Below are 27969 nucleotides of genomic sequence, written 5' to 3'. Positions count from 1 at the left end.
GTTTGTTTATTTAAGCAGCATCAAAAAAGTACATGCCAGGTAATGCTGCACACAACCAACCTTGCGAGTTACAATATTGCAGATACTTAAAAGTTGCCCCCCCCTCCCCAAAAAAACAAAACAAAAAAAACACACAAAAGCAAGTCTGGTTTTAATTCATCCCAGCTGGTGAGATCACAGATTTCTTTTTCTCCTTGAAACCATTGTTGCCAGGACAAAATTAAGGGGCAATAGTAAATTTAAAATAAAAACTTTTAGGGTTGGCACAAGAACAGGAATAAAGGGGATAGCTGTAAATGAGGACACCTATTCCGGTGACCACTAAGTGGGAATTCCCCTCCATTTGGAAACTTCCTTCCACTTTGTGTTGCGAAAAGAAATGACATTTCCCCAACAGAATGCAGACTGCAAAAATTAACCCAACAGATTTTACGCATTCTCTAAACTAGTGGTTTCCAAACTTCAGCCCATGGTCTGGATGTGGCCCTTTGCTTGCCTTTATCCGGCTCTTGGGGCACCAATCCATCCACTAACATCAATGATGGGGCACCAACCCATCCACTGAGATCAATTATGGGGCACCAATCCATCCACTGACATTGACGGGGCACCAATCCATCCACTGACATGGCACTAATCCATCCACTGACATCAATGACGGGGCACCAATCCACCCACTGACATCAATGACGGGGCACCAATCCACCCACTGACATCAAGGACGGGGCACCAATCCATCCACTGACATCAAGGACGGGGCACCAATCCATCCACTGACATCAATGACTGGGCACCAATCCATCCACTGACATCAATAACGGGGCACCAATCCATCCACTGACATCATTGACAGGGCACCAATCCATCCACTGACATCAATGACTGGGCACCAATCCATCCACTGACATCAATGACGGGGAACCAATCCATCCACGGAGATCAATGACTGGGCACCATACCATTCACCGACACCAATGATGGGTCACTGTTGCTCCCATTAAAACCATTGATATGGCATTGTTTACTTCCACTGATGCCGCAGGATTTTCTACTCCCGCTAGCCATAGTCTGCCCTCGGAGAGTACTTAAGCCTGTCTCTACTAACACACCTCACATCAGTGATTGCCATGCTTGCTGCCAGATTCATCCTGCTTTTGAGCTATCCTTGCATCCCATACTCTGTTGCCTTACCGCTGCTTGCCTTGTTCCTGTACCCAGTCCTGATTTCCCCCCTTTTTCTTGCATGGCTTGTATTTTCCTGTTACCCTTGCTTCCCATATTGGGTATATTTTGTATATATTATAAGTTAGTTTGTTCGTTTTGTTACTTTGGCTTTTTTGGTCGTTACGTAAACATTGGTTGGTCCCAGTTTCCTTGTGTAGCTACATATATCTGGTCATCTCAGCTGCAGATTCCTGACATGGCCCTTTCTTTAGAAAGTTTGGAGATCCCCTGCTCTACACCATTAAAAGCTAGAACAAATGTTAGCCTTGGATGCACTTTCCTAAGGTTTGTTATCAGGTCAGTTCATAAAAGGTGTAAAACACTCTAAATGCAGGAGAGTTCAGAAATGATCATTCTATTCATATTACACGCAAATACACCATTCTTATAATACACACATAACAAAAGCCGAAGAGTTTACAAAGGAAAATGACTTATTGTAAGTAAGAAAGTGTCAACAGCCTGGGCCATGACAGGTCCTCTTTATGAAGAGATCTGGGGTCTATTAGCCCCTAAATCTCTCCTCTGGTCTCAGACACAGATCGCTTACGGCAAGGTAAACCGAGAGGCAGAACCGGAACTGACAAAATCCTTGTCGCTCCCAGTTTCCGGGGTCACAGAGAGAGGAACAACTTGAATTTTCTCTCTGTGCAGCCGCCGGCCGCAGTGCTCCCGGGCTCTGCGATCCAAAGGGAGCGCCTGGGAAAGTGGCTCTTGAGTTACTTCTGCATTAAACAGGAAAGCTGGCTGAACATTCTGCTACCGGGATCATGCATGTAGCTGCAGGCATCATCCGGTATAACCACTACTAACCAAATATGTAATGTGACAGCCTTTGGTCAGCAAGTGGTGAAATCATACAAAAGACCTTCGTAGGCCCCCCATGTATATGGTACATCCCCACACCTATATCATCACATATCACAAAAAAAAAACTGCAGAAAAACTTACTGTCTACATCACATAGGTTATTTGTTGATTTTGCAGTTACATTTCAAAAGCAGTATTAAATCATTACCATTTGGATGAACCATTTCAAGGTGTAAGAGTTTTCATATTATTATAATACAGGATTTATGGTGCCAACAGTTTGCTCAGCGCTTTACAATATAACGGGAGACAATACAGCAACAATACAGTTCAATACAAGAGGGCTAGGAGGGCCCTGATCCTGGGAGCTTACAATCTAAGAGGGAGGGGCTGGTGGTACAAAAGGTAATAACTGTGGGAGATGGACTGGTAGGAGGAATAGAAGATTCCATTATTAGCTGAAGGCAGGATAGGCTTCCCTGAAGAGATTGGTTTTCAGAGATCACCTAAAAGTGGACAGAGTAGCTGATAGTCGGATAGATTGGGGTAGAGAGTTCCAGAGGATAAGGGGGAGGCTCTGGAGAAGACCTGGAGACAAGCAAGAGCAGGAGGTCGTGGGAGGAGCGGAGGACAGTTTGGGTGATATTTGGAGACAAGATTGGTGATTATTTTACATAAAACATCCCCAAATTTTGCTATTCAATAATTTATAAGCAACTTGTTGCCTTCCCTCTCAGTGACACTTGCCTAAACTTCTGGTTGGGAATTACACACTGGTCAGGCGTCCTCATGCATCAAGACTATATATCCCATAATCCATTGGTCCTTTTAGCTAAAGAACATGCATGACCCATATTTTGGCAGCCACTGCCAATCAAAACCCTTAGAGGAGGAACATGGGAGAGATTTGGAGGCAGGGCTTTGGTCCTGCCTGTGTGGACTGGCACATGGAGCACTTGCTCATCTGTATAGGCTGGGGCCCATAAGATTGTGTAGGCACCCTACAGACAGAAATGCAGGACACTGAATTCTGCATGCTTGAATTGCTGAAATGAGAGTCTTAGAAGAACAGGACAACAAGGAACGATTAGGTATGAGGCTAGAGGTTTTATTTGTGAGCGTAGAAAAGAAAGTTAAAAACTTGTAAGATGTAAAGAAGTTAATGATACAAGGATGGATATTTGGCACCCAACAAAGAAAATCCTATATATCTTAATGTGCTCTGTAAATATAACTTAATGGATAATGGAAAGTCCATGGGGAAATTTATATATATATAAAAAAAAAGTGTGAGTAAAAGTCCAAAGATAATAAGTTCTTGAAGGCAGCCAGTTCCAATACGAGCTAGAAGATGGAAGTGACAAGAAAGAGGGGGAGCAGCGCGTCTAAGTGCAGTACAATTTTAATAGTAATTGTATAGGCAACTGGCAAAAGGTAGATGAAACAGAGCTTGTAAATGTGTATGTCCCACTATGCAATTCCGGTGTGGTCCTACCAGGTGTCTGTGTCCCAAAATGACAAGGAGGTGGCTGCGTTGGTGGATTCCAGCCTACCCCTGCTGTACTTGTGGTTGCTGAAAACGCTGGAGACAGGGGTATGATGTCAATTCCGCATTTGTGGGCATAGGAGGCAGCTCGCACTCGGAGCTTGATGGCCTGAAGGAGCATGGACGCTCCGAAAGCGAGCCGCCTCCTCCACCTTCAAACCCAGAAGTGACATCATTCCCGTCTCCAGCGTTCTCAACAACCACGAGTACAACATGGTACATTGGAATCTACCAGCGCAGCCGCCACCTTGTCATCTTGGGACACAGACACCTGGTGGGACCACACCGGAACTGCACAACGGGACTTACATATTTTCAAGCACTATTTCATCTAACTTTTGTAAGTTGACTATACTTTTACTATTTAAAATGGTTTACTTGTACTGCACTTAGAGGCGCTGTCCCCCCTCTTTCTTGTCAAAGAACTTAAATGACAAAATGTCAGCAACGATACAAAGATCCACGTTGAGCACCTGAACAAGGTACATGGCACTCCCCATTATGACAAAACTTCACCCCACACCCCTATTTAGTAAAATGCAATTTATACATACACGCACGCACGCACGCACGCACACACACTTTCCCTTCAGCGTTAGGAAATTCTGCTGACCATAAAATGAAAATATATGCAACTGAAACTTCTATCCAAAGAACAGAGGTATACCGCTCAGGCAAACAATCCAGATCAATCCACAACAAGTGCAAGCTCTGAATCACCACCACACACGATGCAACAGGAAGAAGGGTCAGGCGCACACCGAAGGATTGATGAATATAATGGATATTTATTGATCCATAGGACACACAAAACACCAGGACATGAATACAGGACCTGTTAACGCGTTTCACACAATCTTGTGCTTAGTGACAACAAAGAAAACAGCAAAAGTGCTGTTCTATAGAGGTGTTCGTTAATAAAGAACACCTGCCCTAATCAGCCCTCCTGAATCCTGAGGATACGCCTACTAGTATACTGTGACAAAACATATAAAATCATTGTGTCAAAAACATTGATATCAGAGAACAAGGAAGGAAGAAAAGAAAAAGGAAAGAAAAGTGGAAAAATGAGAAACAAAGAAAGAGAAAAAGAATAAGGAACAAAAATAATGAAAAAAAAAATTTTTAAATGAGAAACAAATTCATACAAACAATGCATGTCTAAAGTACAAAAAAACCCACTTTTTGTGATTTTTTTTTGTACTTTATCCCAAGTAGACATGCTTTTTTGTATGCTTTTTTTGTATATATTATTTTAAATTTTGATTTACAAATGTGGCTTCTTAGCCCATATCTTCTTGGGATATTTATCTGCTTTTATCTGTGTTTGAGTAAGTTATTTAATTTCTCATTTTACTTTTTATTTAAAAAATAATTGTTTTCATAATTATTTTTGTTCATTATTCTTTTTCTCTTTCTTTGTTTCTCTTTTTTCCACTTTGCTTTCCTTTTTCTTCACTTTCTTCTTGTTCTCTGATAGCACTGTTTTTGACAAAATGATTTTATAATTTTGTCACAATGTACTAGTAGGCGTATCCTCAGGATTCAGGAGTGAATTAATATTAACTAGAAGTGTAGAAGTGGAAAACCCAGATACTCCTGCGCTTGGGGATGGACTCAATGTCATTGGGATCACAACAAAATTCTTGGGATATGCACGCCTTGCTGCCCTCAAAGGATTGAGAAGTCCAAACATACTGAATAGAGAAAAACAAACAGAAGGCACGGCGGCCTAGTGCATTACCTTAAAAGTATATTTATTGAATGTTAAAAAATAAGTTTTCTACTTGTAATAGTCAACAAATAAAAAGGCACATCATGAAGGAACAGCTCTGTCCAAATTCGCACTGAGTATGAGGCTAGCCCTCGAAACGAGTCAGCCTTTTGGATGTCCAGAATTCTCATCACAAGACAGATACGCAGTGCGAATTGGATAGAGCTGTTCCTTCATGATGTGCCTTTTATTTATAGACTATTGTGAATAGAAAACATATTTAACATTCAATCAACATACTTTTAAGGTAATGCACTAAGCTGGTGCACCCTCTGTTTGTTTTTCTCTGTTCTTTATTAACTAACACCTCTATAACACAGCAATTTTGTTGTTTTCTTTGTTAATTTGAAGCAAGAGATTGTGTGAAACGCGTTAACAAGTCCTGTATTCATGTCCTGGTGTTTTGTGTCTCCTATGGATCAATAAATATCCATTATATTCATCAATCTTCCGGTGTAAGGCTGACCCTTCTTCCTGTTGCAACAAACTTGTAGTCAAAGACGTGCCAGTACTGGTGAGCAGTGGGAGTTACAGTAGATATGCAATGCATTAATGGATTAGGTTTTTCATTTTATCGATTTCGATTTGTAAAGAGCCTTTGAGGTTCCTATTAAAGGCATCGCAAATATCATCCATAGTGTAACCTCCATTATCTTTTTCTTGGAAATAACTTTTACACATCTCAGAGACTTCAGTGAGCCAGGCCACCTGGATTCCCCTTTGTTCTGCAAAAACAGAAACTTTAGAGTTAATCTCATTTCTCTGGCATTCCAAGTTCAGTTGGTCCTTCTGGGGGAGTGTTACTGACCAGATAAAGGCCGTTTTGGTGTAAAGCTGAGAAAGGCAAATTAAATTTTTTCTTACAATAGATACAAACTTATCAATCTTTTCGTGTGCCAGCTCAGTGCTCCCTAGGTGGATGAATACGATGCTTGGTTCTCCCAGAGCATTGACAGCCCGGTTCACATCCCGCATCAAGAAATGCCACAGAGAGCAATACTTAACCAACCAACGAACAGTAAAATGTTTTTCTTCAAGTCCCAGGTTCTTGCCATAGGGACGTTGACTTGCTACTTCAGCATGGGTCACCCAAAAGTTCCCGAAGATCCAAATCTCCTTCTGCAATGAACAATTAAAGGGTTAGTTCACCTTTGTTTCTCTAAACCGGTGGTCTCCAAACTGCGGCCCACGGGCACTTTTCGTCCCACTGGCATCAAGTATGTGGCACTTTTCCTCTCACTGACACCAAAGAGAAGCCATCCCTACCACTAATGCCAACCATGAGGCACCATACCTCCTCCAATGCCAAAGATAGGGTATGGTTTACTCCCACTGATACCAATTTCTACTCCCATCGGATACACTCAGGCCCCCCTAAGGTATGAAGGACAGTAAACTGGTCCTCTGTATAGAAATTTCGAAGACCCCTGATATAAAACACACCTGCAGTGATTAACCACTTTATGACTGCGGACGGGCGGCCACTGCAAAGTGACACACAGGTATGTCGCTGCCTACATCCAGGTTTTGAGCATGCGTTCACCCCCCACCCTCCAGTACCTGCTGTGATTGTATACAGTGGGTCTCTCAACAACTTCCGACCAATGATTTATAATGACATTCAATACAGAGCTGTGTACATATGTAGTGATTTGTCAGGGATAAGAAACTGATAGATCTCAATAAAATCAGCGTGCTTTACACACATTACAACAAGTTGAGCAAACATTTAACCCCTTGATCGCCCTAGATGTTAACCCCATCCCAGCCAAGGCCATTCGTACAGCGAGTGTACCGTATTATCACCGTATTGATGTCACTGGTGAGGTCATGAAGTCAGTGTGAGATTGCCCACCACACTCTTGCAGTCTCGTTAAAAAGTGCTGATTGCAGCTATTAGTAGTATTAAAAAAAAATAAAAAATTTCAGTATATATCCAATAGTTTGTAGGCACGTAACCTTCACGTAAACCAATCAATATACACTTATTGGGATTTTGTTTTAAAACAAAAACATAGAATTCATTTTACTCAAAAGTTTTGAGTAAAAAAATCCCATGCGATGCATACTAGTACATTATGCTCTTAATTTGCAGGGTGAAGATTTTTTTACAAATATTTTTGGCCAGTTTACTAACGCTTAAAGCAGCAAACAGAACATCAGGCAAATGAAGGATTCACACAAAATCACAGTCACTCATAATAAATGAGGGCAAAAGCCTTGATATCAACACAAAATATACAACAAACTCTCGGGATGCTTCTCAGCTGGTGAGATTCACTCTATTTTGTCATTCATTTTTAATGTTGGCACCAGAACAGGAATAACCGTAAAATCTTCCAATGAGGACACCTTTCTCCTCACTTACCCTAAATTCACATCTAAGCTGGTGGTGCCGCTGCAGATCTGCACGAAAATCGTGCAGCCGCACCACCCGCACAGAGGAATGCGGACCCATGGGCGGGTGCCATCAGTTCTAATGGCACGCCGCCCGCACTGGAAAACGCATCTGTACTGGGAACCGAGGTTCCCATGCTCTCGTGCTCGAGCAAAACGCTGCCTTCACGGCTGCATATATGTGAACCGGGAGTGAAGAGAGATTTCCTCTCGCTTCGAGAAAAAAGGTATCAACAGCAAAAACGCAAGTTGAAACCCCTGAATCAAGTACATGAATATCACCATAGGAAAAAAAAAAAAAACGCCTTAGGCTACATTCACACAACCAAACTAAAGCTTTGAAATTAGCTGCATTTAGAAGACTTTCCTAGAAGCAGTTGCACTCGACGCCAAGTTATGTTATTCATACGAGCAGGGCCCTCCTAACCCTCTTATATTGAACTGTATTGTTGCTGTATTGTCTCCCATTATATTGTAAAGCGCTGAGCAAACTGTTGGCGCTATAAATCCTGTATAATAATAATACATAACAATTAGCAGCGTTTAGTTGCAGACAATTTAGCTGCATTTAGGAAAAGGAAAGTGCTGCGTCCAGGGGTTGGCTGTCTGCAACTAAACACGCATTCTTGCTTAGCTACAGATAGCTGAAGTGAGTTTAGCAACAGAAAATTACACAATTCCCATTTTCTTTCTAAAATGTTGGAGTTCCTTCTCATGCATCCTCGTGTTTATATTCATTCTTTGCAGATGTGGTCTAACAACAGCTAGTAAGCGGTCAAAGGTGGATACTGAGATTCTGGTAAAGTTGTAAAATGTATCGGGATAGGTTTGAATTTCTACACCCATCAGAACAAAATATCCCCTCGTTGGACGCTGGAGTGTTAGGAGGATACCCATATTCTCTTGATTTGTTTCTCTCTCTGCCTCAGGGCCACTTCACATCAGAAGGCGGTGTGGAAAAGGCATGATCCGTACACGTTTACCACACTGCCCTTGCTATCTGCATGCGGGTGCCAATTGTTACGGCAGATCACAAAAGAAGTGAGTCTGCGGGCACCAAATCGCATAGTATGGCAGGACCATGCAGTTTGGTGCAGTGGATTTATAATAGTGGTGCCGTGTGTGTGAAGCAGCCCTCAATCATCTTCTCCAGACACACAACGGTAAGCACCAGCTTTACTCTGCACTCCATTTCAATTAAACAGCTCTATCTCCTCATTCAACTAAATGCAACTAAACTCATTAACAAATCAACTGTCTGCTGGAAATATTTCAACTTTTTCAAGCGCAAGTTACTGGCATTTATCTGCTGTCAGATACAATCGTCCATGTGAACGTAGCCTTAATGTCCCGATCGTTCATTAAATGGCTCCTTTCATTTTTTTGATTTCCTTTTCTACGGCTTCTTTGATGTAAGTATTGAAGACACTGTAAATATAATCCCAACTGTATGAACCACTCTCAGTTGTTTTACGGTAGTTGTCAGAAGTCATTTCCTCGACTGAACAGAGAGAAGCCACCCGGAAGCCGCACTCTTTTGCACAAATTGAAATTTCAGAGTTAAACTCTTTTCTGCGTTCCTCCTGGTCTGAGTAAATCCACTGCTTTCTGGGCAGTATGGGGGACCAGATAAAGGCCGTGTTTGGGTAAGACTTAGAGAGGTGAGATAGATCCCTTTTCACTTGATATTTTAACTTTTGATATTTTTTTTCCCCCATGTCACTGCTCCCTACATGGATGAATACAATGCTTGGTTTTCCGAGTGTAAAGACAGCCTTCTTTAGTTTGGGAATGAAGTGTTCCCAAAGCAGAGTGGTTTTGCCCATCCAACGGACGGTAAATTGTTTCTTGTCGAGTCCTAGGTTTGGGATTGTTTTGCGAGCAGCTTGGTTTACCCAAAAGTTCCCGAGAATCCAAATCTCCTTAGTTTTTGGTTCTGCAATGAATAATGAAACAAGTTTAAGATGTACTTCCTATACTGTGTGTTGGGTCATTTTAGTTTTGATGTTGCTTTGTAGCAGGGGTCCATGGTTGATGTAGCTGCTTGCAGAGAGACATAGTGCACATTTACTAGTTACATGCAGTTGCTTAGGTGATGTTCCCGGACTGCTCAAAGTGCTGTATAATAAGGGGGGGGGGGGGGGGATGCCGAAGGGCTCATTACCATAAAGCAGCCTCGTCCTACACTCAACATTATGTAAAATTCTTCAGATCAACGATTGTGATCAAGATGAGACCAAACAGATAAAACTGCAGAATTACCTCACTGAGAGTTCCCCATTTAAAGCCCAACATGGGGCAAAGTTAACAGTCCCCCAGCAGGCGTATAAACAAAAAGCAGCTCAGGAAGCAACATTACCCTCCTCCAAAGTGTTGCCTTACCACAATAATTCTCTACATCACTAGATATACTCAAGTGGTCTGGTTTAACCCAAAAGATGGAAGACACCTTGAAAGATGGCAGCATAAACCACCATTAGAGATATTACATACACACTGCATGTACACATACATGCTCGTTATACACACACATACAGTACAGCAGAGGCAAGACACTCTTGACTGACTATGTACGTGTAGTCTGATCTCCCTGCTATTCAGATCTACTCTGACACAAATTGCTGCTTGCATAGAAGACAGACAAAATATTCATATATGTACTATTCATCCAAATTATTACTATTTTTTTTTTTTTTTTTTATTTTAATGATACCAATGTCATGGCAATGTAGACAGCACCCTTCTCCAATAAAACATGCTCCTTGTTATGCATGTAAAAAAAAAAAAAAAAGCAAATGAACTATAACCTTTACTGATGCATAAGGCAACAGGTTAGCCGTGTATGTAACATCAGATACATACAGTATACACAGCTGGCAATGGGATAGGGACTTCCCGTCTCATTCCAGAGCTAAATCAAATCAGGACACTAGCATTATTATTGAATACAAGGCTTCCTCTGAATGGCTAAGTTGGAGATGAGGGTGTTTGAGGTCACAACCTCCACCAACTTCCTGTCCCCAAAACAAAATTACATTTGAGTTCCACCCAAAAGTGGAAGTTCCACATTAATGCTTTAAGGATTGGCACCTTTGGGGAGCGGGTACCCGAATTTGACAGATACCTGCTCCTACTTCCTGTTTCTGTGACTGCCAAGCTGGGATTCCCCTCCCTTGGGAGAGATTTCCTCTCACTTATTAGAACAGAAGAGTATCAACAGTTAAACAGAAGGTAATCCCCCTGAATCAAGCACACGATGTGACATAAATGTAAGATTTGAGTAGCTGAGATGTGATCTGTAGAAATATGACATTGTAGATTTAGCTTCATTCCATGTTAATAATAGGATGGGTTCAGGATTCAGTCAGAGACATATGGTCACCAATTAGCATCTGAAAGGACAGAGCATCCTCTAGGCTGGAGGTGACACCTAGATGCCAATAAAACCTTGTCACCTATGTAGCCAGACTTTGTCACCTTCTGGAAGTTTAAAAGAGGAACCCCAGACGTTTTGGCTTCGAAAACAGGAGACCAGGAGTGGCTCCACTGTGTCTGTCAAGCTATAACTTATATCAGCAGATCAAAAGTAATATATTTCATCTCTCATAAAAGTTAAAATATTAGTTGCAGAGAGATGAAAATATTTCCTTCTGATTGGACACACTGTAGGCTACATCTGCATGTAAAACTGTATTTGTAGCCTATGTAGAATCCCAGAGAAATGCAGAAAATGATTATATGACGCCTGATTGCAACAGCTGAACAGTGATTGGTACTGTCGCGATCAGACTGATGCGCTGGTGCCGGAAATTCAATCCCAGACTTGGTGATTCTAACTGTTCCTGGTCCAATCGACTTTGGGCATGTGACTATCACCATAGTAAAACGCAGCACCACAGGAGAAATTCCCCCAGGCAACAAACTTTTCACAAGGAAAAATTCAGCTGAAACCTTAGGCTATATTCACACATACTAACTGATTTTCAGAGTTTAGCTGCGTTTAGAAGACTTTTCTAAAAGTAGCTGGACTCACACAATGCAAAGTAATGTTATTCATAGAGAACGATTAGCAATGTTTAGTGGCAGACCATTTATTATTATACAGGATTTATATAGCGTCAACAGTTTGCTCAGTGCTTTACAATATAACATGACAATACAGCAACAGTTTAGCTGCGTTTAGAATTAAGAAGGAAAGTGCGGCGTCCATGGTCAGCTATCTGCAAATAAATGTGCATTGCATTTGGCTTCAGTGTGTCTAACGACAGAAAATGAAACCATTCCCATTTTCTTCCTGAAATATTGGCGTTCCTTCTCATATTGGTTCATATACATCCTTATGTTTATATTCATCCTTTGCAGATGTGGTCCAACAATAGTTTGTAAGCTGTCAAAAGGTGGCCACCAACAAGTTGTAACATGCATTGGAATAGGTTCTGATTTCCTCATACATCGGAACAAAATATCCCCTAGTCAGATGCTGGGATGTTAGAAGATGTACCCATCTTTAATTCATTTGCCTCAACCTAGCTCAGAACCAAAATCACACCAGAACAAAAGGCTGTTCTGTGCACGTTACCCGCACTGCAGGTGTCCACGGTTTTATTTGAAAGTCGGCAACTACTGAGTTAATAAGAAGATGGAGGACGTATTTGGTAAAGGTGGGAACTTCGCAAAAAAAAAAAACACATGTAAAAAAGTTTTTGCCTGGAGTTCTCCTTTAACAGCAGCCCAAACGCAGATCACAAAGAAGTGTGCCTGCGGGCACTAACTCGCACGATACCACAGTACCATGAAGTTTGGTGCAGTGCGTTTTTAGCCGTGTGTGTGTGTGCTTGCCCTGAATCGCGATTTGAACTCTGGATAAGTTCCTTTTCCCAGATCGCTGCTCCCTAGATGGATGAACACAATGCTTGGTGTCCCCAGTTTAGAGGCAGACTCCTTTAGTTCTGGAATCAAGCGTTCCCAAAGCATAAAGGATTTGCACATCTAACGAACAGTAAATAGTTTCTGGTCGAGTCCTACGTTTGGGTCATATAGTTGCTTGCTTTGTAAGCAGCTTTGTTTATCCAAAAGTTCCCGAGAATCCAAATCTCCTTAGCTTCTAGTTCTGCAATTAGTAATGAAACAAGTCATTTTAGCTTTGATGTTGCTTTGTTGCAGGAGGTCCATGGTTGATGTGGTTACTTGCAGAGTGAGTGCACATTTACGAATGACATTCCTGCACTGCTCAAGGTGCTGAATGGGGGAGGTGGTCGAAGGGCTTACTACCATAATGTAGCCTCTTTCTACCTACAGCAGGGTTGTCAAACTGGCGGCCCTCCAGCTGTTGCACAACTACAAGTCCCATCATGCCTCTGCCTTTGGGAGTCATGCTTGTAACTGTCAATCTTGCAATGCCTCATGGGACTTGTAGTTTGGCAGCAGCTGGAGGGCCGCCAGTTTGACACCCGTGACCTACAGCATTAAGCAAACGTCATGAAATCAGCTTTTGTGACCAAATTTTGATGGAACCAAACTGGTAAAATGGCACAAAACTCTGCCCTGTGAGCTTCAGACTTAAAGCCCAACATAAGGCAAAGTTAACCCCTTAGCACCGGCGCCTCCCGGGCCTTTAAGGGTTTCAGAAGCCAGGGTGTTAGGGTCATTTGACAGCTGTGATTCGGTGTCACATGATCGGAAAAGGTCCCGATCGAATTTTTGACAGCTCCTGCTTAAAACCCAAAACATCAGGCAGATAGGGACCTTTCCATGAGTCACGGTCTTATGTGCTGGGAGCACGCTCTCAGCACATATGTATTTTCAAATGGTACGCAAATATGTGGCCGCTCGGCTTCAAGGCCCAGACGCCGAGGGGCAGCATATTTACGTGCGCTCAGCGTCTAGGGGTTCAATGGTCCCGCAGCTGGTGTTTAATCAAAAAGCAGCTCTGAATGCCATAATCCCCTCCTCAGAAGTGCTGCCCCACCACAATAATGCTCTACACAACTAGGTATACTCAAGTGTTCTGGGTTAACCAAGAAGATGGAGGACATCTCATGAAGCAGAAGCATAAAACGCAGATATTAAATACACACACACTGTATACACACACATACATAAGCTCTGAATGCCCACACATACAGTACACTTTAATTTTCTTTCAAATGTTAACAAACCTATAGCAAATATATATTACAGAACAGCACACACACGAGGTTTCATGTCTCAGTCCTTGCTTCTTAGTCTTTCACTTATGTATATGAATATACTGTTCTTCCAAAGGCTGGATTCCCACTTTGCAGGTTTTCATACAGCGTTTTTGAGCCTTGGCTTCTTTTTAATTAGCCAATAGAGAAAAATATCATCTGTTGCATCATTTGTAGCTAGGTTTTTTTTTATGATTCATTATCTTTTTTTGTGTTAGGGCATTAATACCAATAAATGAATAAATGTAAAATAAAATTTAAAAAGTAAATAAATGAATATATAATAAATAATAATCGCCTAACCTTAACCCCCTAACCCTTAAAAAAAAAAATAAAATAAAATTGAATAAAATGTTTAATTTTTTTTTCGCGTTTGGGTGTTTATTTTCTAATCATTTATAATTTATTTTTTTTAGGGTTGGGAGTTTATTTATGATTTTTATTTGGGTATTTATTTTACATTTATATTATACTATTTTTTTTTTTTTATTTGAAAATTGGGCGTTTCCAATAATTTCTATGAAAATAAAAATGCGAACACGTACGTTTTTTTAAAAAAATTTTCCCCCCTTTAAAGATTTCAGTTTGTTTAAATTGAAATGCAAAGACTATAGTTCACATTAAAGGTGGGAAACCTCAGAAGGGATTTATCCTGGTCTGATTTTTACACCTTGAAAACCTGGAATTTCCACAGGGGTGTGGGGTTTTTTTACCCACCGTACATGACAGCCATGTCAAGTCCAGAGCGCCTTGCATGCTTGGAAGAACCTTCCGAATAAGGCTGCATTGACAGCTGAGTGGTTTTCATCTTTTAGTATGCAGCTCTAAAACACTCAACAAGCCAAATCCCATTAATAACGCTCAAATAAAAATTCCAGTAAATCTCCACACTCAGGTGTGAATGCAGCCTAATAGACCTTCAGACGATAGGCAGATGCCTTTCAGACAAATGCAGGTTTCATTTGAGATCCGTCTGAAATGCTGTTGAGATCAGTCACAGTTTATGGACAGGTGGAGATGATCTCCTAAAGATGCTTCAAACATTCTCATTTACCTTTATGGGGAAGGAAACCGTTCCGGTGCAAAACAAAAACCCCACAGAGCCTAAGCCCTGGTTCACATAAGTGCATTCCTACGGGCCACGTTTTGCGCGGGCACGGGAGCCCATTCATTTGAATGGACTCCCGTGCCCCGGGACACGCAGGGAAGAAGTCCCTGCGCTTCCTTGGAAACCACAGCCCACATGGGAACCTCGGTTCCCAAGTGCAGTTGTGATTTCCAGTGCGGGCGGCGTGCCATTAGAATTAATGGCACCCGCCCGCGGGTCCGCATTCTTCTGTGCGGGTGGAGCAGGATTTTTGGACAGATCCGCAGCGGCACAGATGTGAACCTAGGGTAAATGAATCAGCAGGCAACAATACCTCTGCTGGGAGACGGGCAGAGGGGAAGCACTCCTGGGTGACTGATTATGTACATGTAGTCTGATCTCCCTGCTATTCAGACCTATTGTGGGCAGCACAGTGGTTAAGCAGTTATCAATTCCACCTGGCAGCACTAGGGTCATTGGCTTGAATCCAAACCACGGTACCACCTGCGTGAAGTTTGCATGTTCTCCCTGTGCCTGCGTGGATTTCCTCCCACACTCCAAAAACGTACTGGTAGGTTAATTGGCTCCTGCGTAAATTGTCCCTAGTATGTGTATGTATGAATGTGTGTTAGGGACCTTAGATTGTACGCCCCTCGGGGGCGGGGACTAATGTAATATATATGATATATGTTTATATATATATATATATATATATATATATATATATATATATATATATATATATATATATATATATAAAGCGCTGCACAAGTTGACACACTATGTAAGTACCTTTTATAAATACATTTTACGGAGAATTGCTGCTAGCTTATAAGAAATACAGGCATACCTCAGTGTATGAACGCCTCGGTTAACGTAGTTTTTGGTTTACAAATGAAAATCCATTGACAATCCCTCGGTTTACAATTTTTTTTCGCAATACGATCGGATCTATTGGTTTGAATGCATTTACAAATATTTTTTAATCATGTCCCTCTACAGTATTTATGCCTTTAAAGTGCACTTTATAGAGAGTTTTGAACAGAGACTTTTTTCTGACCTCCGGAACGGATTAGTTGGTTTTCAATGCATCTATGAATTTTTTTAAATCATGTACCTGTACAGTATTTATGCTTTTAAAGAGCACTTTATAAAGAGTGTTGAACAGATAGACGTTTGACTTTTTTCTGACCTCCTTAAAGGATTAATTGATTTTTAATGCATTGAAGAATTAATTTTTTATCATGTCTCTTTACAGTATTTATGCCTTTAAAGTGCACTTTATAAAGAGTTTTGAACAGAGAGTCTTTCTGACCTCGGGAACGAATTAATTGGTTTTCAATACATCTACAAATTTTTTTTAATATTGTACCTGTACAGTATTTATACTTTCAAAGTGCGCTCTACAAAGAGTTTTGAACATAAGACTTTTCTTTTTACTTTTTTCTGACCTCCAGGACGGATTAATTGGTTTTCAATGCATTTCTATGGGAAACCGTGTTTCGGTTTATGAATTTTTCGCAATATGAAAAGCCCCACAGAACAAATTAAATTCGTAAACGGAGGTACGCCTGTAAAAAATATTTATATGCACTGCTCATCCAAATTTCAAATAATTATTTTTTTTTAATTACACCAATGTCCTGGCCATGTGGACAAAACCCTTCTCTAGGAACGCAAGCTCCTTGTTATACATAAAAATACACTTTTATTTTAACATGTTTGTGACAATGAAAATGAGGAACTCGTCCTAAGCATTTCTTTATGTACAAGCTTCTAAACCTAGGACATTAACATACACAGAAAAATCCCAGAAAGTTATCAATTTTATAAAAATACAGCATAGCTATTAAAATGAATAAATTAGTCCATCTTAATTTATGAAAATGCTGGCACAATTGAAGACTTTATTTATTTTTTAACTATGGCCAGGGTCTAATGAGCATTTGCTTACACAGAAGTCCAACAAATGCAATTACAAGCACGAGAGCTGAAAAAGCCCCCCAAAAATATAAACCCTGTAAACACAAACTTTCTCCTAACTCCAGGCTTCATTTAGCATAGGGGTTTAAATGCCATGAACTTCTCCCAACTTCCGGTCCCCGGAACAAAATCAAATCTGTCCGAGCGCTGCTCAGCCATTCACAGGAAGCTTTGTATTTTATCAATACAAGGCTGCCTGTGATTGGCTGAGGTGGAGGTCATGACATCATAGGCGGACATCTCCACCTTAGCGACTTAATGAAAGTCTTATATTCATTGATAAAGATACAAGGTGCTATGTGAATGGCTAAGAAACGCTCACCTGCTCCAGAAACTTGATGGGAGGTACATCAGAAGACAGAGCTGTATACTTTATTTAGCCAGTTTTGTATAGTGCTGATAAGGGAGGCATGTATTGGGGAGAGAAATCGTTTGGACCAGCTTGGTGTAAACTACTTGAAAGGTAAACACTTGGCGTTTGGCTTTAGGCCCTATGTACACGGGACACTTCTGAACGATGGAAACGGACTACTGGAAAACGTAGGTTAAAAAAAGTCTGTTTAGCCACGTTTACGAGTGTTTGCGTTTAGAAGCATTTTTTAAAGATAAGTACAGGAGAACCTCCCAAATGCCCAGAATGCACTGAAAAGTGGTGAATTATTAACTATTTAGGGCCGTTTCAGAGAAATACAGAGAGTAGAAGCAGAGACAGCAGTATGTGTTGACATTGGCTAGGTGCTCATTAACATTTCTTTTGTTTCCAAGGGTGGGAAGGTCTCTGGTGGAGGAAGTCATTAAGGTCACCTGGCAGGGGGTCTTCATAAGACATTTGCTTCATAGGTATCACAAAGGCAGACTATTTCTTCACCACAATCATTAGGTGGTGTACTCAATTTTTCAGAGCACTGCTTAGGGGCGAGTTCTATTTACTTTTTGGTTTAGTGTTCCTTTGTAAGTAGTTATAAGTAGCAGCTCACCATTTTTGGTAAATTTTGGGTGGGGGTTCTTCTGAGTGCGGAGTAATTTGGCTTAATCAAAAAGAGCTTATCATTAGATGTGGTGGCTGCATTTCTTGGTTTTTCCCTCTCTCTGGTTTCACCTTGTGATCTAGCCTTTAGTATACCTCCTTTATTGGAGTGCCCCCACTCTGAATGAATGAGAAACAGAGACCCCTTTGGACAGTAGCTTTGTCAGTCTGGGGGGAGGGGAGTGCTAAAAATACAGAAACAAATTTAAACTGAGCTCCACCTAACATCTTATCCATTACAACAGTTTTGTTTATTTTGGAATAAAGATTTTTCATAAATAAAAGCTGATTAATATAAGTGTCTCTTCCCTATAAGGCTCAGTTCACACTAGCTTTGTTAGGAGGGAAGACGTTCCGGATCAAGACGAAAAACCCCACTGACAGAGCCTACATGAATAATCAGACTCTGCTAGGATACGGAACCAAATGCGATATCTCCTGCGCTCCAGGACCCAGACCGGTGGTGAGTAGATGGAATCAAACTCCAAAAAAGGAAGGAACCACCGAAATAGACAAGGTCGTGCAGCTCCACACCAAGGCTGGGGAAGCCCAAACAGAACTGTGAGGAAGAACAAAAAGAACCGCACCAACCTTGCGCATTACCTCAGTAACCAAAATTTATTAAATAAAAGAATGGTACTCACAAATAGCGAATAAAAACAGGCATGTAAGTCCTCAAAGGGACTTTAAAGGCAAGATGCAAATGCGAATCCCATCATGGAGGAAGCCACTCAGTACAGCTGACGCGTTTCGAAGGACAAGCCGCCTTCCTTCTTTTGGTTACTGAGGTAATGCGCAAGGTTGGTGCGCTTCTTTTTGTTCTTCCTCACAGTTCTGCTAGGATACGGGCAGAGGCAAAACAATTCTGCATGGCCAATTACATGCATGTAGTCTGCTATTCAGATCCATTCTGCCACAAATTGCTGCCGGCATACAGGAGATACAAAATATTTATATGTACTGCTCATCCACATTAAATAAAAAAAAAAAAAAAAAATCATACCAATGTCCAGGCAATGTGGAAACAAGCGCCTTGTTATAGATAAAAAAAAACCCTTTATTTTAACATGTTTGAGCATTTCTTTTTGTACAGGCATACACAGAAAACTCACAGAAAGTTATCAATTTTACGCAAAATACAGGATATCCAGTAATATAAACATACTCATCCAGAATGAAAACTTAACCTCAACTTTTGGAAATGTAAGCAGAACCTAAAGCTTATGAGCATTTGTTTACACAGAAGTCCAACAGTCAAAAGAATAAGGGTTTAAAAATAAAAACAAACATACGATTTAATCCAAGACACAAAACACCTCCAGCGCTTAGAGTACAAAGTCTCAATATTATGTGGACCATTAACTGGAGTGTGAAAGACTCCTGGAATGCTTCGTTGGTGTAGCCCTCCTCAGGGGAATCTGGTAGATGACCAACAAAGCACACAGGAGGATGCAAAAGGCCTAGTGCGTTACCAAAGGTTTAGTGAGATTAAAAACAAGCCAAATCCGTACTAAAAAAAAACAGGAAATGAAAAGGCGTAGCAAAACACCAAAAAGCTATCCAGGTCAATCACATGGTACGGCCTGATGCACCATTATGTTGGCACTCTGATGGATTTCTGGGGATGAACTCCCTTCCTCAGAGCTAAGGTTGCTTACACCCGTTCACAGAGAGCTTTGCATATTATAAATGAACCTCTTTGACCCGGCCACACGCAAATGTGCGGCCTCCTGGAGTCTGGGCCTTGACGCTGAGCGGCCCTACATTGGCGTGCAATAAAAAAAACCATATGTGCTGAGAGCGGAAAGGTCCCGATCTCATCTTTCAATCGGGACCTTTCCCGATCATGTGACAGCAAATCATGGCGGTCACATGACCCTAAAACCCCACCCAGCCTCTCGGCTTCTGAAACCCTTAAAAGGACCAGGAGGCGCCGGCGCCAAGGGGTTAATACAAGGCTTCTTTAAAGTGGCTAAGCCGGAGATGTGGCAAATAGCCTTCTATTCACTGATAAAATACAAAGCTTTCTGTGAACTGAGGAGCACTTTTGCAGACGAATTCCAAACAATTTTTCATCCGAAAATGTTGTTGGCTCAGTAAACCGATGGTGCCATCAATGATTTCGAAAATCGGCCGACCAAGTCATACAGTTCACCCCATATAAAAAGGCGAAACTTCTGTTCCTTCCAGGTCACAGCTCAAGTGCATATTTTCGGAAAAACAATCATACGATTTGACCATCGAGTCGAAAATCGGTCTTTCACAAATTTTCCAAGATGCCCGATCACCGAAAAGGGGAGGAACCATGAAAATCGGCCGGTGCCACTGACCCACTAAGAGCAAAAATCAGTCGATTATTCTTGGGTCTGATTCTCGGGCGACAAATCAGTTGAATTTCGACCCATGTAAGGCTGGCATAAGTCTGACTTGATTTGGTTCTGGGGACAGGAAGCTGGCTGTGGAAGTTATGGCGTCAAATTCCCACATCTCCAACTTGGCCTTAGCCCTGAGGAAGGGGGTATGTCCCCCCCCGAAAAGCGGCAGCTTGCCGACATAGTGATGCAATAGATCAGAGTATGTGACACACCCACTGGACCATTATATGGTGTAAAACTTGTTTCCAATTTTTGTAAGTATGGATTTGACTGTTTTTTTATTTCAATAAACCTTTGGTAATGTACTAGGCGTTTGCGCCCTCCTGTGTGCTTTGTTACACAGTAACCGTTCCCCCAACTCCAGGTTTCATTTATGTTCAAGTAGTCTGTTTGGACCAAGATGCTCCAAAAGAAATATTTAGTTCACTGATGTATGCGCCACCGGTCAGCAGTGTATAAACTGTAGGTAACATCAGTTACATGGAGTACACAACTGGCACCAGGATAAGGGCTTCCTGCCCTGTTACAGGAACCAAATTTAAGCCGGGAAACCTTGTATTTTCAATAAGGTTTCCTCTGAATGGCCAAGTTGGAGACATAGGCATTTGAGGTCATGACCTCCACCTCAGCCAACTTCCTGTCCCCAAAACAAAATCAAGTCGGGCTGAGCGTTGCTCAGCCATTCACAGAAAGCATCGTATTTTAAACAGTGAACACAAGGCTTCCTGTGATTAGCGGAGGTGAAAGTCATGACATCGTCTGCCAACATCTCCATCTTAGCCACTTGGAGAAAGTCTTGTATTCATTGTTAAAAATACAAAGCGCTCTTAATGGCCGAGCAGAGCTCAACCAGACTCTTGTTTCCAGAAACTTGATGGGAGATCATCACTGTATACTTTATGTAGCCAATGCCACATACAGTTTGTATAGCGCTGACAAGTGATGCATGTATTGTTTAGGAAAATAGTTTGGACCAGCTTTGTACAAACTACTTCATAGGTAAACTTGGAGTTAGGCTTTAAGCAGAAAAAATGTATGCTAGGTAAACGAAGGATTCGCACAATCTCACAAAAAGAAAAAAAAAAAAGGGGCAAAAGCTTAGATTCTACCCAGTTGGTGAGAATCACCCTATTGTGTCGCCAGAGTTGACTGAAAATCCAACATTTGTAGTGCTGGCACCCAAACAGGAAATCTTCCAATGAGGATATCCATTTCAGTAACTAAGTGGGGATTTGGAGAGATTTGGAGAGATTTCCTCTCAGTTACTTATTAGAACAGAAAAGTGTCAACAAAACACATTAAAACTCCTGAATCAAGTACATGGGACTATCATCATTGTAAAACTAGGCACCAAGGGAACCTAAAAGAAAAAAACACTTTCCCCAGAAAAAAAAACATTTCACAAGGCAAATTCCACTAACCCTCTATTGCCCCAATTGTCTGGGGAGTCCATTAAATAGCTTTTATCTTTCTGATTTCTCTTTCTAAAGCTTCTCTGATGTTCCTAATGAACACGTCATTAATGTAACTCCATCTGTATGCAGGATTGTAAGCTTTTCTTCGGCAATTTTCTGCAGCCATTTCCTCAACTACAGTGAGAGAAGCTACCTGGAAGCCACACTCTTTTGCACAACTGGAAAGTTCTGAGTTAAACTCTTTTCTGCGGTAGTCCATCTGCGTTTTAATCCACTCCTTTCTGGGCAGTATGGGGGACCAGATAAAGGCCGTATTTGGGTAAGACTTAGAAAGGACAGATAAATCGCTTTTCACACGAATTTTGAACTCTGGATAAGTTTCTTTTGCCAGATCACCGCTTCCAAGATGGATGAATACAATGCTTGGTGGTCCCAGTTTAGAAGCTGACCACTTTAGATTTGGAATGAGGTTTTCCCAAAGTAGATTGTTCTTTCCCATCCAACGAACAGTAAATTCTCTCCCGTCGAGTCCCAGGCTTTTGCCATATGGATGTTTGCCTGCATTGTTAGCAGCTAGGCTTACCCAAAAGTTCCCGAGAATCCAAATCTCCTTAGGTTCTGCAATGAACAATGAAACAAGTTTAATGTGAACTTCCTAAAAATGTGTTGGGTCATTTTAGTTTTGATGTTTCTTTATAGCAGGGGTCCATGCTTGATGTGGGTACTTGTAGAATGACAGTGCACATTTACTAGTAAAATGCATTTGCTTAGGTGAAGTTCCTGCACTGCTCAAGGTGCTGTATAGCCGGGGTGAAGGGCTTATTACCATAGCATCCTCATCCTACCCACAGCATAAGGCAAAATTCATCAAAATCGGTTTGTATGACCAACTTTTTCTGAGACCAAACTGAGGAAAAAGCAAGATTAAACTCTGCCCTGTTTATAGCTCCTGATTTAAAGCCCAACAAGGGGAAATCAATGGTCCCTCAGCTGGTCTTTAAATAAAGCAGCTCTGGATACAACACTCCCCTCCTCCCAAGTGTTGCCCCACCACAGTAATTTTTTGCACCACTAAATATTCTCATGTGATCTGGTTTAACTCAGAAGATGGAGGACAACTTGTGAGTAGAGGAAATCATGAACCACCAGTCTCAATCGTGGTTTCTTTCTTCCATTCACCTATATGAACTTACAGTTCTTCTTTACAACTATGCTTCTGCTTTGGCTCCTTACTAGTTCAGCTTAGTTACTAGTTGGCATCTTAGGCTGCTAAGTGCTGTGCAATTGCAAAGGAAATACAAGGCACTTGAGATCTGCCCAACTCGTTGCCTACATGCTTGGTACTAAACAGGTTTCCCCAGCACTGACTGACTGACACCAAAAGTATCAAAAAAAGACTCTTCCGCTGGTCTTTTGTGGCATTAGAGAGGAGGAGGAACATAATGTGATTGCTATGCTGTTGAAAACATCTCAGGCAATGCATCATGGGACATGTAGTCCCAGCTTCAGACAAATATTGGGTGACCACACATTCAAGGTTGAGGCTCAAGTACTGAGGAGATGGCGGTGCTTATTGCAGATAAGTGGAATAACTCGTTGTAAAAGGTCTGTGAAAAAATCATGTTAGACCTTTATGGATATTTAAAGTGATACTAAACACATACAGCTTCATTTACATTGTCCCGTCTCTTTCTGTATAAATGGCACTGGAATTATTTTAATAAAAAAAATTGTTTTTTTTCCTAATCGATACACAGCTGTCACATGACCCAGCACTGTCCCTCCATTTCTGCAGAGAAACAGTGGCAGGAGGAGCTTCTAGTCCTCTGCTGCTGGTCACATGTTCAAAACCTAAAACAGCCTTTAGGATACAGAGTAAAACTAAATTATCAATATACGATTTTAAATCCTCATACAAATATATTTATAAATATTTTAATTTAAACCTTAAAATTATATTTTGGTGTGGGTGGATTTCTGCCAGTCACAGGCTGTGTCACACCCTTCAAGCTTGTGTCTTAGAACAGGGAGGTGAAGCCACCATCAAACATATCCCCATTGTGTTTAGTAGTGGGCATAGAGGAGGGATGGAGTGGGCTGTCATAAGCCCATGTGTGCCTCTATAGTCACAAAGGCTTCTCAGATGTGATAGGGAGGAAAGGCTCGGCATAGAAACTCACTGAAAATTAAGCATTTGCACTGCTCTGCAAAAAGCCCAGCTGCATTGGGGACATGGACAGAAGGGGGAGGATAGAGGACAGCAGGATCAACAAGGTTTTGGCAGCATACAGAAAATGAATCCCATAGTGACGGAGTATGAACAGCATGTGATACAGCATATTTTTCTAACTTTTTATGATGTGGTTTAATGACAATTTAAATACATAGGTTGTTTTTATTGACCACTTAACACTACATCAAGCTTTGCATTTAGTTACCTAGAGGAGTTATAGAATAGCAGACCATTGGGTACACCAAACACAAAAGTACCACAGCAACTGAATACATAGAGTAGATGTTTTATTACACACAATTGAAAAGTGAGTAGCCAACATGTTTTGGGGACTCCAAGCTTCTCCTTACTCAGGGCCAGGAAACAGAGCAACATCTAAACCATATAAGACGAGGATCTGCATCAACATGAAGTAGCAAAAACTAGATGCTTAAAAGGGTATCATAATATACAAATCTCAAATGCTAATGAAAAAAAAGTCAAGACTACTGTGACGGGAGTCACTTTGGGAGGGGGGGCCCATGGAACACAGCTCACTTTGTAGAGGTGGGGAGACCCGTCTCAGCGCCCCATATCCCTCTTATGTGTAAATCACGCCTGTTAGGGGTACAGGGTGATCTGTCCTAATATTGGGGTGGGGGGTTGTTGATTGTTTCATGTTATGTGGTTGTACCCCTTTGTTCTATTGTGTCTGGCTAGGGAGCAAACTATTATTGGGATGTATGTGTTTATGTGTATTGGCGTGGTGGTGGGGGGGGGGGGGGGGGTGTCTCCAGCAGCTCTCCCTCCTGATGGGACTGTCTGCTGGTGTGTCTCTTGTTACTAAATGTAGATTGCCCCACCCTGTGTCATTATGCAGGGAGGGGGGATTGTCCCCTTGAGTTTATATATCTTGTATCTGTGTTCAAATAAACTAGTCTTGTATGGTCTGCTGTGTCTGTTGTCGGTGTTCGGACACAGGGAAGCGGTAGTCTAATGGAAGTACCCAAGCTCAGTCTGAGAGGTCGGGTCCACTACAACTACATATATCAAACTTACAATATTAGACTGACAACCTGATGAAGAATTGCATAAGAACAATTCACATTCTAGGTTCAAAATGTCAAAAATTCTCATAAATTAGTTGTAAAACGGTTATAATAAAGTCCAATTTTCTTTTAATGTCTTACAGATTGTAATAGATTTGTTTATAATGGGTAAGGTGAACATTTTGTTAAACTGATACTAAACAGAAATGTTAATTGCCATAATTCATTCACATAAATCTGATCATGCCATTTTATTTTTAAAAAATCTTTTTAATCCTTTAAGTCCCTTATTCCTGCAGTGCTGTTGTGTGGTCACATGATCTTTCCCTGTTCTTTGACATTTACAGGGAAAGATCCTTGGGAGGGGCTTCTATTACTCTGCTAATGTTAGTTCTCTGCAGTGTGAGTCTGTCTGGCCAGCCCTGATTGGTGCTGTGCCACTTACATGATTTAAATATAAAAAAACTTATCAGAAGTGTGTAGAGCTCCTGCTCCATCACATTCCAGCATTCTGGTTTTGGGTGTGATACATTCTCCCTGTCTGACCACCTACAAGTTGATCGATGTGGCCAGTCTGTAGGTGGAGACCAATGCTGATTGAAGCCAGCCAAGCCTGCAGTCTCATGCTTGTGATAGCGTGTGTAATACATGCTCAAGCTCCTTGCCTGCCTTGCACCTGGACTGTCACTGAACCACTCTGCCGGTCTGTCAACCACAAGTATCTGTTTGTGCTTATTTTGCGCCTGCCCCAGCATTGTATCCAGGCACTTTAGCATTGTGTACAAGTCTTGGGGTAACAGAGTACCAGTAGGCCTGCTTGCCTTATGGGAAAGAGGGCTGATATAGGTGAGGAGCGCAGAAGCTACGTATAGGATTCCGACCACCCGCATTAGGGGTAAGCGTGACATAACTTATTCAATAAAGATTTATAGGGAGCTGTATATCATGTGTGTTTTACTTTACAGGTATAAGCAATTACAATTGATATATTCAATATGGATTTATATTAAAATGAAGCATTTGAGTGTTACCTAGTAAATGTAAATCAATCAGCATACTATATCGAGCTCCCATAATATTTAGCAATAGGACGACATGGAGGGAGGCAGAGAGGGAGCAGATAGTCATTTAGCACTCCCCAAGAATAGTGCTGGGGAATTTTATTGATGTGAAAACACATTCAGGTGTTTGCAGCAGCTTATTCGTTTGTGGGAGCGCATGAGTATTGTATTCCCATTTTAGTCATTTACCACCGTTTATACGCCCCAATATGCAAATCTATAGTCATGTGGAAAAAAAAAAAGGAAGAGCATAGAAGGGAACTGCGATAATGCATGTTCCATGGAGGACACTAGCTGATCTACACATCTACAAAACGTCAGGCTGCAGTGGGGACAAAGAATGGGAGGGACAGCTGAAGGCAGGATCAACCAGGTATATTTCACTCTACACAAGGAATGCTTTAGTAGCTTTGTGAGTATGAACACGGTCATATCATGTGATTTATTAGTCTGGGTTTTATGACACCAACTGGTTAGTGAAATTAGGCCGTTTTACAACCTTTATGGACTGACCTGAGGACAAAAAGCCTTGGTTTTACCCATCCATGGATTTGCAATTCTGCCAAGAAAATGCTGAAATTTTACACAACTGCCAGACCGCAGAGCCAGGCTGGTGACCTAACTTTCCCTAGGTCAGGCTAGCCCTGAACCCTATGAATACGTGCATCGCATGAAACGCGTCAGAGGGGCAGCAGCAGCAGGACACCTAACCACCGCTGGTGGACGCTTTGGAAACATATGGTCAGTAAACTTTCTTTTCAAAATCTTATGTACCCCACACCAACCAACCCTGAATAAAGGTATCTTAAGAAGTATCACGCTATGTGGTCTCTTATTGGGCACTCTGTGTGAGTGCTATCATTCGCAGTGCCCATCTGGAGGATTCAGGACCCTGGTGGCGATACCTTGTAGCAGTTTCTGATGACCTTACTTCTGTGGAACCGGGATGGTGATCTGGGGGTAATCTGATCTGGGATCTGATGATCATTCTATGGCCTGGTGACGCAGGATTACATATTGCGTATGTTAAACGCACATCTGGTGAGTGCGTTTTTCACCTATTTGTGTGGTTCACACCTATTATCACACCTTAGATCAGGATGTCCACTCACCTGGAATTAGGATCTCCCCATGATCTGCACTATTATATTGAACTTTTATATTTACGGATCACCATGTGATATCACGCATGTGTATGAATTCGCACTAATATATTGTGTGTATAAACTGTGTTTTATTATTTAGCGCTGCACCATTCTATTTGATATATATGTATTTTTGGAGGTTTTTGTTTGGTTACCTTTTCGGTGTATCAGCTGCTCATTAGCTTTGTTGTGTATATATATTTATACACCTCTTTAAGTAGCGCTCACTACAACATCTTTTACTACCAACTTTCCCTGCTGCAGTTAAGCAGTACAGCTTGGTCACCTCCCCTTCTCCAGCCTTTGATAATGGAGGAGATCGCCTCTCTACTCATGTTGACACATGTAGCGCAATAAGACTGCCCTTCTCTCCGAGTTCTAATGCTGGGGGTACAGAGGATTACAGGGGGCTCACAGCAAGTTCAATTCTACTGCATTTAAAGAGTACCTTTGATCCCTAAACCTAAAATTCATAAGTGCTAAATCTCTGCATGTCAGTCCCTAACCATCCTCAAAATCAAAAAAAGAATTTCCTTATAGGAGCCCCCTGGGAAGGTTACATCACCAATGCCTTCTAGGGAGATTTAATTTGCCTGCCATTTCACATACAAGATCACTCAATGGACAGAGTATAATATTATATGGATTATGGGTAAGATGAGGTGCGCCAACAAAG

The 27969-nt window shown here is 41.5% G+C and overlaps 1 protein-coding gene across 7 annotated transcripts in view; it reads right to left on the bottom strand.

The window, feature by feature from the left end:
- Nucleotides 1-27969, bottom strand: part of LOC149435331 (nuclear factor 7, brain-like) — a 192926-nt gene that overhangs the window by 122997 nt on the left and 41960 nt on the right. The window contains exon 8 of one of the 7 annotated variants that reach the window (XM_089662773.1): nt 9098-9687. The exons of 5 other annotated variants lie outside the window; for them this stretch is intronic. In XM_089662773.1, coding sequence (XP_089518899.1) covers nt 9113-9687 — 575 coding nt within the window. In that variant the 3' untranslated portion in view covers nt 9098-9112. Of the gene's footprint in view, nt 1-9097; nt 9688-19069; nt 22445-27969 lie in introns of those variants that run through there. One more of the 7 variants, XM_089662770.1, reaches the window with a different exon arrangement.

Source organism: Staurois parvus, unplaced genomic scaffold, assembly GCF_062004578.1.
Source record: "Staurois parvus isolate SC_StPar_1 unplaced genomic scaffold, SC_StPar_1.0 ptg001538l, whole genome shotgun sequence".
In the NCBI taxonomy this organism is placed as follows: domain Eukaryota; kingdom Metazoa; phylum Chordata; class Amphibia; order Anura; family Ranidae; genus Staurois; species Staurois parvus.
The sequence above is the reverse complement of the archived record's forward strand: the minus strand, read 5'-3'. Positions and strand labels throughout refer to the sequence as shown.